This window comes from Drosophila rhopaloa, unplaced genomic scaffold (assembly GCF_018152115.1).
Source record: "Drosophila rhopaloa isolate 14029-0021.01 unplaced genomic scaffold, ASM1815211v1 contig_115, whole genome shotgun sequence".
NCBI classification, from domain to species: domain Eukaryota; kingdom Metazoa; phylum Arthropoda; class Insecta; order Diptera; family Drosophilidae; genus Drosophila; species Drosophila rhopaloa.
This window is the reverse complement of record NW_025334990.1, coordinates 4,503,358-4,515,547: the sequence shown is the minus strand read 5'-3', so window position 1 is coordinate 4,515,547 and position 12,190 is coordinate 4,503,358. Positions and strand designations below refer to the sequence as shown.

The following is a 12,190-nucleotide window of genomic DNA, read 5'->3' as shown; positions in this document are numbered from 1 at the left end:
TACAAAGAAGGGCGCACAAGTTTTGAATAGTTACCATTTGCAGTGCCGAAGAAAAGCCATCTGCATGTGGCAGCAGTTAAATCTTTGCCATTCATTCATTTTCATTCCCATTTCCAAAGTTAAATTAAGTAACATTAATTTGGAAAATTTCTGCTTAGTTTGGCGCCTTACCATTACAATGAACTTTTCAGAGAATGTGAAGATGTGAAGGCAAAAAGTTTTTAGCCCCCCTTCCCCCCAAGAAATCTTAACTTAACACTTAACTAATGAATCTCGCGAATTGGTATTGGTATCTTTTGCAGACGCTTCTGCTAAACCGACAAGCGGATGTTGATCTAACCTCTTCGGCTATAACCAGGCGAGGATTAACGCATCTTGTATACAAAAGACGATAAAGGACGAAGGATCAAGGAGCGGTCACATAACCCGTAGCCATTAAGTGTGTAAATAGCGGATTGAATTGATGTTCACCTATGCAAATATATTCTGTTAGATATAGCTAAATTTATAGAGCCAAGTGGAGACTGTTTTTAGAAGAAAGAAGTTGAATTGAGAAGAGATGCCACCAGGAAATACAAAAGTATCTAATCAAAATAACTAGACCTAAGCCACTACCGCATAATTGACATATAGAGCAATCTACTACCACTTCTTATGTGTTTTCCAACTTAACGTGAATTGTATAACTCATAACTATGTTAGGTGTTAGACTATATTTCTCTCCTCTGCTTCAAGAATGGTATGGGGATTGGAAATGGGAAATAGGAAATGGGAAATGGGAACCAAGGCATTGGAATCGTTATAACTGAAGCGAGTACTCGATTATGTATAGCCCAGCTAGATACATTTAATGTGCGTTTCGATCGGCGATCGAGTATGCATTCTAGGCCTAAGTACATTTGTTGAGCATCGTACTAAACTGTAATATTGATATAGGATCTATAACTTATCGAACCGGTGGAAGCCAGTTTAAATTAAATTTAAACGTATTGTTAAAGCCACACCTAGGTAAATTACATTTAAAACTGTTGTACTATTACGTATATGTTAGATCGGTAGTTATGTGTCGAGGATTTCTTTGAATAAGCTGGCATATTACGTATCTTATAAGCAAACAGTTCGAATGACGTGTAATATTTGAAGAGCAAACTACTTTCGGGAAAAATGGGTAAAACGTAATTAGCTAAACCAAACAAACACGTAAGCAAATACATTGAATAATGACATATATGTTAGTTAAAATTAAGCGGAGGGAAACTGCAGATATCACGATGTTTTACCTTCATTAAACTACCAAGCGAACTATTCGAAAAACAAAATCAAAACTCTACGAAATCTTTAAGCCGACATCATTACCTAGTGACTAAGTGTTTGCAGATCTGTCTATCTTTAAATACCAAATACCAATAGAAATAAGGCAAATCCCAATGGCACCATACTCAGCAATAATTCGAAGAGACACCCACACAACTTTCTATCTAAATTTGCCAAAGGCAATTGCTTTTATTTATTTCCTCTTAGTTTAATATTTCGGTTCGAACAAATTGGCGCGCATTTTGAAAAGAATTATTGCTTGGCATGCGTGCCGAGTTTCTGGGATTATTGCCAAGAAACAGCATAAGTTAAATTAAGAAGAATACTATAAAATTCATTGGCTGCAATTTAAATAAAAATTCAACTTTCATGCAAGAAAAAATGCGTTTTATTTCCAAGCCATATGGGGTTGTACTAATCAATAAACTAAAAAAAAACAATTACTTTTTATAGTGAAATAATATATTTTTTTACAAAATCAAAATTTAAATTTTGGTCTGGTTATAAAGGCTGAAACATTCTTATTGTAGAGTACCAAATTAGTAGAATAGAATTTTTCAAATTAATATTTATTATATATGGAAATTTGGGCAGTCCAAATAAAGAAAAATCAAAATGCCCTAACCCCTATATAATCCCTCTAAGGCAACAATTTGATTTTAAGTTTTGGGTTAAGAACAAAGGTTTCAGTTTCCATTAAAATTAATGAATTTATGTCAGTTAACCTTTTAATTTGTACATTTATGTTTGTGGCAGTACGCCATTAAGATTGTCATAGAAATTTGGACCGTATATAAAAGTATATATATAACTTATTAAAACAACAAAAGTTAGTTAATGTTACTGACTTGCTTATTTATTTAAAAAGCGCGGTTAATGTAAAGGTGTTGCCAGCTCAAACTGTTATCTGAACTCAACAGTTAGTGTTATCAGCAGAATATCGTTACCTATCGACGATTGGGCGCCAAATTTAAATATTGTTCAGGCCAATATTTGTACCAATATTTACAAATTTAAAACTTGTTATGTAAGTATAAACAATGCACTTTCATTTATTATCTTACGCTTATAAATACATACAAAAATACAATGAACTATAACTAGGCATTTTATTTTATACAGGGCAATGCAGCGTAATGGAAATTGGGGAAAATGCAAATCCAGAGTGGCAGTTACCAAGATCAAAGTTTTTCTTGGCCAAAAAGCTTATTTACAGGGACAAAAATCTCTATCTATTCATTTAGTTTTCAGGTCGCAATGTACGTGTAGAGATCCTCCGGGAAGCTGCATTGGTCCAGATCCCTGCCCAAGGCGAAGTATCTCTTCCGGAGAAGATGGGCAGCCGCTTTGGGTTGGCGAGCGCGGGTAAAGACGCCCTTTTTGTTGCCGCCCACACGGGTGTAGCCTGAAAATATAAATTTATATCTGAGATAAAATACTAATTTTATTTTTGAGGGACTCACTTTGAGCAGTCTTAAAGTCAGCAAAGTTCCACACAAACTCGCCGATGAACCAGCCCTTCTTGCGCAGCTCGTCAAAGGCCTTAAAGTGGCGGGAAAAGACCTCCGTTTGGAACTCTTCCGACCACACATAAGCGGGTTGCTAAAAGGACAACAAATAATAATATTTAACGCTTACTTAACATCATTTTTAATAATCCAATAAATAAATTGTAAGCAGAATAAGATGAGGTTTAACCTTCGTTAACAGCCCAATTTTTATAAATAAAGAAAACTAACAGATATAAATACGTAATTCATTTTTTGAACTAAGCTTACATTTTTAATATAACAGAATTTTTAAAAAGAGTTTAAAGTTTTATACTCCCTACTCACCATATGTAAACCCTCCAGGGTATCCGCTCCATATTCAGACATGATAATAGGTTTGTTGTAATGTTTGTTCCAGGCGATCGCCTCGTCGATCACATTCTGGGTAACCATGTCCAGACGTCCGGTGTTTGAATACCAGGCATTGTAGCGATTGAAACTAATGATGTCCAGAGAACGGCCCTGGAAAGGATAGATTATATAATTGAAAGCCTATTTCTTCATTTTCCACATTCCAATTACCGCTTTATCCTGGGTGTGAGGGACGGCAATGGCAGCCGTAATGGGTCTTGAACTGTCCAAAGAGCGCGTGAAATTGGCCACCAATCTGTAATGTTTTAGTAATAGATCAGTCTCCGTAGGATCACCACAAAGTTTGAAGATACCCACTCAAAGTACGAGTCCGCACTCATGCTGCCAGTACGAGGTTCATTCGCAATGGACCACATCACCACACTCGGATGATTCCGATCCCTATGGATGAGCTGCTCCAACGAGGATTTGTGTTTGCCCAGCAGTTCCTGGCTATAGTTTCTAAAAAACGAAATGTACAGCATCAGTAAGAATCCCTCCGGTGAGAGAGAATAACTCAACTCCGTATCCACACTGGGACATTCGTCGATGATCATGATGCCGTGCTCGTCCGCAAACTGCATGGACTCCTCGGAATAAGGATAATGGGAAGTGCGGTATGAATTCGCTCCGATCCATTTGAGCAGGTTGAAATCACGAACCATCAAGGCATTGTCCAACCCTTTGCCACGAATGTCCGCATCTTCGTGGCGTCCAAACCCACGGAAATAAATGGGCTTTCCGTTGATCAGGAACTGCTTTTTGTCCCAACTTAGAGTGCGTATTCCCACCTTGAGACGGTAGACATCCAGAAGCTCCTCGTTGGTCGCCAGCAGCTTGATCTCCAGCTCGTACAAGTAACCTGGTTTGGGGTGCATTAGGTAGGGCCACCAGGGCTTCACCTGGTTCACCTGCAACTGGCCGCCAAGTTTCCCATCCGACGTGGCATTGGCCACCAAAATACCCTCTTTGTCGTACAGGTTGGCCTGAATATGTAGGACGTTATCAGCCTCGTTGGCAGCGCTTCCATTCACGCTCACGCTGTAGAAAACGTCGCCAACTATAATCGAAGGAAAAGTTAAAGCACAAGCTATTATAGCGTCTTTTAAAATCTCACCGCTTGCATCTTTAGACAAGTTTGTGGTGACCTCAACCTCCTCGATAAAGGTTCGTGGCGTAGTGTACAGATGCACACTTCTGTGAATGCCCGCATAGTTGAAGAAATCGAAGGTGTAGCTCTGCACAATGGTCATTCCTTCATCGTTGGGCACCTCCGTGATCCTGCCCTGCGGCACTGTCGTCTGGATCAGTGCATTGTCACACATCACCGTTATCCGGTTCTCGGCTCCGTAATTCAGGAGATCCGTCACCTCCGCCTCGAAGGGCAAGTGACCCATCTCGTGCTTCACTACCTTCTGGCCGTTGATCCACTGAAAAATGTGTTAATCATTAGTTTTAACATATGATAAAAATATTTACTAGATCTTAAGGATAATTATAGAATATTTCGGTAAGTGATTGCCAATCTTTCGTTTATTTTTTTCACAGCCGTCCACAGTGAAGTGGTTTCCTCTTAAGATTTCTTTGATATATCGGCTATGAACTTTATTAAAAATTGTAAACTTATAGCTAAATAAATTAAATTCCTGGATACCCACCACATAGGCTTCGTAGTGAACACTGCCGAACCGCAGCCAGATCCTCTGATCCTTTGCCCAGGTTCGGGGCACGAAGAACTTGCGGTCATACCACACAGTGCCCACGTGATCCCTCAGGTTATCGGTGGTGATGTCATTGTAGGAAGCAGGCACTGGCATCGGAATCGTCGGCCTGCTCTTACTTAACTCCTTGGCGTACCACTCATCCCGCACTCCCTGCGTGGGATTCGCCTGATCCGACCTCACAAAGTTCCAGATCCCGTCCAGAGAACGCACCTCCCGCGTCTCCGATTCCCTGGGATATAGCATTCCGCGTGTCTGTGGCACTTCCTTGTTCACGAGGATCAGGGCTATGGAAAAGTGCAGGACGTAGAGACCAGTGACGAGGGAGAAGAAGGACAGAGCTGCGGATACATAGATTGAACGGTGTAAAAGGGGGTGAAGATTATGTGTATGTACGTAATACATGTGTGAATAAAACACACCGATAATGGAGGCGATTATTTTCCCTACCGGGAATTTCCACTTAATGATATGAGGAAATACACGATTAAATAGAAACATGCGCGTGGTATGTGGATAAATTGGAAAATATTGAACTTGTGTGAACATTTTGTTTATTGTAAATGTTCTATTTAAATTTTTGCACGTCCGAATTGTTGGAGAACCCCAAACTAACCACTCGAGTAGATAGAGGTGTAAAGATAACCCAGTAGAATTTATTTAATGTGTCATCGATTGTCATTTTCTGATAACAGAATATCTAGAATACATAAAACATTAGCCTTACCAAACAAAAAAATGTCATCATAAAGCCAAAAAATACATGGACAATGGAATAAACTAAAATTTTTAAATCGCATTTTACTTTACATCTTTTAAAAAGCAGTAGTTACTATAATAACATTAAAAAATGTTCTTTATGAAATTACCTTAACTGTAATGTAGTGTTATTTTTAGAAAATTGCTGTTAATTTTTAATTAATTCTTAATACCAATGGTCTTTTTCGTAAAAGCATGGTTTACATTAAACTGTTTAACGTGTATGTTTATCTTATCTTTATTTTCCCAATACACTGCAATTGTGATATTGTAATTGTAATCATAATACATATTATTTAAAAACGTAAAGCCCTCAAAATTTTTTTTTTTTTTAAGGTAAACTTTATATATTTGTTTCTAGTCATGTATATATTTTTTGGATATTTTTACTTCGGTACTGGCTTGAAAAGTGAAAAACATATACATTTTGAACACATAATTATGTACATACATACATATGTACATATCTACATTTGGTCTAAAACTTTATAGAAGTTTTAAGGTCCTACTCATTTATCACTCATACGCACAGTTGTCTTTTATCAAAATTTGACATTACGTGTCCTTTGAGTAATTTTTAGGTAATTTTGATACCAATATGAAACCATATCAAAATCTATAATAGTTTTGGTGATAGTTTTTTTTGTACCACCCCTTAATAATGGTTCTTCCTTCATACCCTCAAAACACTCGAAAAAAAATGAAAATCTAACCGAAATTGATAACTTGCATGTTTTTCCTGAAATAACGGCGTTCTACGCATATCTTATCGCCCTTCTATCGTTGATTTCCCCATTCCCTAGATTCTCTTTTTTTATCACTCAGATTAATTAAAGTTCTCAAATGTCTGCTGTTTTGTAACGGTAAACGCCGCAAAGCCCCGACATTCATACTCACATGCATAATGGTTTTATCCGATTTTCAAAGTCGGCGGGCGAAACGAAACGGAACGAAGAGAATCGAATCAAAGGGAAACGGAAATGAAATCGGAAACTTTACTATATAGAATGTTAGCAGCAACAACACGATCAGGACAATGGGCAAAACAAAGTGCCAAACAATGCGAATAAGCGGCACAAGGCAACTGGGCGAAATCGGAGAGCCGAGCTTTCAAGGTGCTCAGTGAAAAGCTTTCACTCTCTCCCAGATACAGATACATTTATGAGCATGTGTCATCATTCTCCGCTTAGATTTCGGTTTTGTTTTTGTTTTTATTCATGCTCTGCTTTTGTTTTTTTTTCGCTTTTGTTTTGATTTTGTTCTTATGCAAATGTCGGGCGCATTGTTCGGCACTTTGTTTTGCTAGTTAAACACGTTTTCTAAAAGCCAACAAAAATCGACGAACATTTCAGAAACCGCCACAATCCCATAATACGCATGCAGACAAGACGAACAGAGAACTTTGCCCAGTTCTCTCACGTTCGCTGGTCGCCGGGAAACTACTTCCCCCTTTATTTATCGTATCTCACATGTTTTAGTCCGGTAATCAGCTGTCTAATCGTAAAAGCTGTCTACCGTTGGGGGGCCACAAAGGAAAGCTCAAAAGAAAGCTCCTCACATGACAACGGTAGATAACACAGATCGATAGCCCAATGATTGAATACGATTTGTTTACTTTAACTAAAAGTAATATTTTCAAAATGAAATGAAATCGTTCTTAAATCGAATGATTTTTGTATACCTTAATATGGCTTTATTTTTATTAAATAAGTCATATTTGTGAATCATGAGAATAAATAAAAGAATATGGAAACTTGCTGAAAGACACTGAATCATAATTATCGAGCTATTCTGATTAATGAATCATTAATGAATTATTCAAACCTATACTATATACCATTTATTTATATGAATACTTAAAAAAATTTATTGCTTGGTAGGCATTTAATTTTGAAATATGACAACTTATTCAAAAATTAATTTAAAATTCTTCATCACAATGTTTTTTATCCGAAGAGCAAATAATTCCTGATAATCAAACAAATTTGGCGGAAATCGTTGATATATTTAAAGTAGTTTAAACCTATGTCGAAAATAGGTATATACAACAAAATCCCAAGCTGTTTGTACAAAATCATACATGCACGCCATGCTGGTTTTTACTGTACTTTAATCTTACCAATCGCAATCAATGATAATCCTCCCATTCCTCAATAAAATCCCCTTAATTTGAGTTGATTTTTAATAATCTATGATCATTATCATTCTGTGGCTTCCTGTTAAAATCAAGTTGATGAGGATAAGTAATTTAATTAATGTGATAGTTTCGTAATCAAATTTTCATTTCACTCAAGTCCTCTAATTTAAATAGCCTACTAAAAGCACTCTTATCATAACTACTACTTCGTGCTATCCACAAATAAAACAAAATAAATTATTTACCGAGCTCCAACTTTTATGTAGATGAATTGAGATAACAATTTTAATTGAATTTATGAGTTTTTGTTTGGTTCAACATAAAAGAGTAACTTCTTTAAAACATTGAGATTAAATGATCAATGAATATAGTACAGATATACATATCTGATTTATCCGATATACACACATTTCATCTTTTATCTATTAATCGACGAATTGTTATGTTTCGTTTATTTAATCGGAAGTATAATAATTAAAACTTTAAATTGGTGTTTGACATTTGTACTTTTTGAAGCTCATAAAAGTTTATATTTAAGGCAGTAAAAACTGGCTTGAGTGCCATTAATAATAATAATTGAATTAACCTTTTTCCATATTTCGTTATTTAAACCTCATAAAAATATTAAATTAATAGAAAATTATAATCCCTCCTGTTTTGTAAAATCCGCTGTTTTTATAATATATTTTTTGTACTATTTTTTGCACTTAAATTTACAAATTCACAAAAGATATTGGTATAACTTTCAATTTAGTCTTTTCGAGAGAAAAACTACGGACTTATAATTGCAACTTGTAATATGTAATGTAATCAATTGTCATTGGAGTAATATATTTAATTCTGTTATTAATTAAATGCAATTTTGTGTAAAGCACTGTGTAGTTTTGTATTGATAATTTCGCACAGTTTATACTTCGTTTCACAATGGGAACACCTTTCTTACACATGGCGATTGGCAATCACTATCCTGCTGCGATTTGACACCCACTGCACACCGAAATCGACTGAGGTTGCACTTGTGCCGCCTGGGGTTTTTAAGGCATTTTCGGGGGCACCAGCTACCGCGAAACTCCGATACGATATTAAAATGCCCGGCACAGCGGGCGATGCACCGTTACGCACTGAATTCAATTCAGAATGGAGGGCACCAGTCGCACCGATCCGATCCGATCCCAGCCGAGCCGAGCCAGAAAAACATATCCACAACCGGAGCAGGGCCAAGTGGCACTGTGATGTGCTTACCCCAAATTTCATATTTGCGACACGTGAGACGGATCTTCAAATGCATGTCAACTGCCCGGTGTCCGGAGTCCGGAGATTCGGATTCAGATTCAGACTCGGATTCAGATCCCAACTATCCGCACTTGTTCGCCGGAGAGAGCCGGTTTCTTGCGGCTACGTTCAGCGTTGCGGCGTAACTGAATCGGATTCGGAATCGGAATCCGCGTCCCAGTCCGGATCCGCGGAAGCCCATGGCGGATGTGCCATTAGTGGGCAAGGCAATTGCGGCCGCTTGCTTTTGCCAGCGGCAAAGGTCGAAGGGTTGGGGGTCGTGGGTCGGGGGTTTGGGGGTTGGTAGTGGGAAGACACGCACCGCCACTGCACTGAATGTGCCCCTAATTAAGCCCGCCCCTGTACCCCCTCACCCCGATAATCCGCAGACGAAACCGAAGCCGCTTGTCCCAAATCCAAAGCACTCGTCATGCGGGGTCAACGAATTGAGCCGCACTACAGTCCAGCTTCTAAAATTCAATTTTGAGTGCCCAGTGGTTTAGTTTCATTATCAATATGGTTTATGACCAAGTTCAGAATATCAATATATTTATTTTCAATAAAATCGTTATAGATTGTCATAGTAAAAACAGGCCTAAAAACATACTATATTTTAAAAAATTCATCCAGCTTCTAAAATTATAATTTAAGTCCCCAGTCGTTTAGTTTCATTATCATTCAATTTTTATTATTATTTTCAATTAAAATTGTATCGATTTATTTTTCCAGTTTGAAAAAGTGTAAAAGTGCGTAATATCATATTTTTCCAATAAGTCATCTGGGTATATTTACTTTATCACTTCGAGTGTAAGTTCAATAATTGAATAAGCATAGCAATTCAAAGTATCTGGTCGTTAAGTCGGCTTATTGACAAAAACAATAACCTTATCATTAGGTATTTTCCTAAGAACTCAACACAACTTTTTTTTACAGGGAGACTGTAATGTTTTTTGTGTAAGTTTCACCTTAAATAAAGAAATAACCATTACCCAAACTATGTGATTCCATAGGCAAAATAATTCCCAAAAAATTCAGTTTTTCCATAATAAGAGGTTAACCATAGCTTAAATTCTTATTCGGTATATATTCACTGTAAACACAATAAAAAAAAACTTCAGCATAACACATCTGTGCATTTGAATTTTCGTTTACAAATGAATTTTTTAAAGTACAAGGCAAGCATTAACTCTGTGTGAATACATTTCTTTATTGTTATGCTAATGACGTTATGCAAGCTTGACTGTAGTCACTAAAAGTTTGCTGGGTGAGGAAATGAGGGAGGGGAGGGTCTAAGTTTTAATTAAGTGTTTCTAGCCTGGTCTCGAACTGGAGTTTAATTAGTCTTGATTGGGAAAGAAATGCGGAAGTTGTAACTCCCCTAGAAAATTAGTTGACATATATTGATGGGTAGGCTGTTAATCAAGATGGACTTATAGTCTAGTTATTAATAAATTCAGAAAATCTAAACGTGTTAAAGTATGTTAATTGTTTATTTGTTATTATAAGCATTCTATTCTTATCCTTTTTAAAATTAGTAAGTATGTTAGATCCCCCTTTATTATTAATTATATTTGTTCACAAGTAAAAGCATGAGAAAATCCCAGCCATAAATATTTCCGTAACCTATTGGGGCCAAACAAAGGTTATCAGTAACTAAGAAGATTAGAACTTTACAAAGCTGGAAATACTAATTCACTCAACTTAATAAAGAGACAAAAGGTATTATAAATAAGAATTCAATTTCAGTAAGAGTAAAGACCTTTCATCAAAGAAAACATGTCTAAAACATGATATCTTATCATAATGAATGTGATTTACGCAGAGGTGTTAAAAGGCTTGTCAAAGATCCGTAAAAATTTATTTGAAATCGTACAAAAATATTAATTGGCATCGCTGAAATATTATTATTATACTATTGAATTCTACATTATTAAATTTATTTAACCATTAACCTTCCACATTTCATTTTTACTTTGATAAAAAAGTAAACACCAACGAAGGTCATAAGCAAATATATGTAAATACAAGCCGTCTGTAATAAAACTCCTTCCAAAAATTATTTATTCTTTGGTTCAATATTTTGCTAATCTAAAAAGTAGGGAACAAATTCATAGAAATAATATATAAATTTTGTTGAACCATTGTTTTAAAAAGGTCACTCGTTATCGAAACAGGAAACCAAAAGTGGTCTGTATACAAATGATCTTAGAGTGCATCACTCTTCCCCAAAATATCACACCTCCGAGTGTTAAGTGTTAGGGTATCGATGGAATGTACGCAACGCCCAGTGCCATTTTCCTTTCGTTTGGCTTTCACTTTCAAGGCCCGGCCCACAAAAGCAGGCCCAAAGCAAAGAAAAGAATCAATGGGCGGCCGAAGAAAGTGAAAATGTCACCGACAGTAAATATAAATAGAAGCGTTTACCCATTTTGGAGCGTTTCGTGCAGGATTCCGGCCGATGATGGATGTGTCTGTGGGGTTATAATTAAACTCCGGGTTAGTTTTGTGCACTTAGGAACTCTTTCGGTTGTAATTAAAGCTCGGCCACAACTGGTTATAAGTTCACTGTCATTTCGCAGCTATTAATAATCGTTTAATGCGTTCTGCCCGTAATTAAATAAACAAAACAAACGATAACGAAAACGAAAACCCAACCGCAATGCGAAACCGGCGCACCGCTGATTTAGATGCGACTAAAACGCAAGCAATGTTTGCTAAGTCGCGTTCAAAATCAAACTGTTACGGCGCTTTAAGTCCTCTGTTAGCCACACACTGTTGATTCGCTGTTAAGAACAGCGACTGTTAAATGAGATTTCTGTCTTGCGCGGTAATTTCAAAAATGTTAAAACAATGGCCCCAAATCTGTATGACCTTTAGGCCAGAAAACGCCTACATTTGGGTTAAACCCAAAGGTGGTCAAACTGACCGGACCTGAAATATGTATTTCGCGAAATTTATTGATCTAATCGCATAACAATTGCACGGATGCTTCTCAACATTTATCTAAATTAGTTTTTAATTTTACATTTTCAAATTGTTTACGAAATAAAAATTTAGATAATTCAAAATTGGCGGGCGGAGCTGAT

General features: G+C 36.7%; 2 protein-coding genes across 5 annotated transcripts in view; one reads left to right on the top strand and one right to left on the bottom strand.

The window, feature by feature from the left end:
* Positions 1-1,677, top strand: part of LOC108042236 (5-hydroxytryptamine receptor 2A) — a 62,793-nt gene extending 61,116 nt beyond the window's left edge. The window contains 1 exon segment of the mRNA XM_044461836.1: positions 303-1,677. The gene's annotated coding sequence lies outside the window, so the exon portion shown is untranslated.
* A 666-nt stretch (positions 1,678-2,343) lies between these two features.
* On the bottom strand, positions 2,344-11,820 carry LOC108047670 (beta-glucuronidase). Of its 4 annotated transcripts, none has more exons than XM_044461888.1 (9): positions 11,529-11,820; positions 4,874-5,277; positions 4,333-4,645; positions 3,738-4,275; positions 3,534-3,677; positions 3,387-3,471; positions 3,150-3,326; positions 2,778-2,916; positions 2,344-2,719 (listed from the first exon to the last, which is right to left on the bottom strand). In XM_044461888.1, exons 1-9 carry the CDS (start codon positions 11,530-11,532, stop codon positions 2,562-2,564), a joined length of 1,962 nt encoding a protein of 653 aa, XP_044317823.1. In that variant the 5' UTR covers positions 11,533-11,820; the 3' UTR covers positions 2,344-2,561. The 4 variants fall into 4 exon arrangements, with proteins under 4 accessions (XP_044317823.1, XP_044317822.1, XP_044317824.1 ...); XM_044461887.1 differs by lacking the exon at positions 11,529-11,820 and adding an exon at positions 8,776-8,903; XM_044461889.1 differs by lacking the exon at positions 11,529-11,820 and adding an exon at positions 7,041-7,143 and having other exon boundaries at positions 4,874-5,223.
* Between the last annotated feature and the right edge of the window lie 370 nt (positions 11,821-12,190).

Excerpts from the sequence above, each read along its gene's own strand:
- LOC108047670 (XM_044461888.1), bottom strand. Across the intron at positions 3,472-3,533 it reads AGTGCGGACTCGTACTTTGA|ATTGGTGGCCAATTTCACGC; the intron begins GTGGGTATCTTC and ends AAAACATTACAG. Across the intron at positions 2,720-2,777 it reads TGACTTTAAGACTGCTCAAA|GCTACACCCGTGTGGGCGGC; the intron begins GTGAGTCCCTCA and ends TTATATTTTCAG.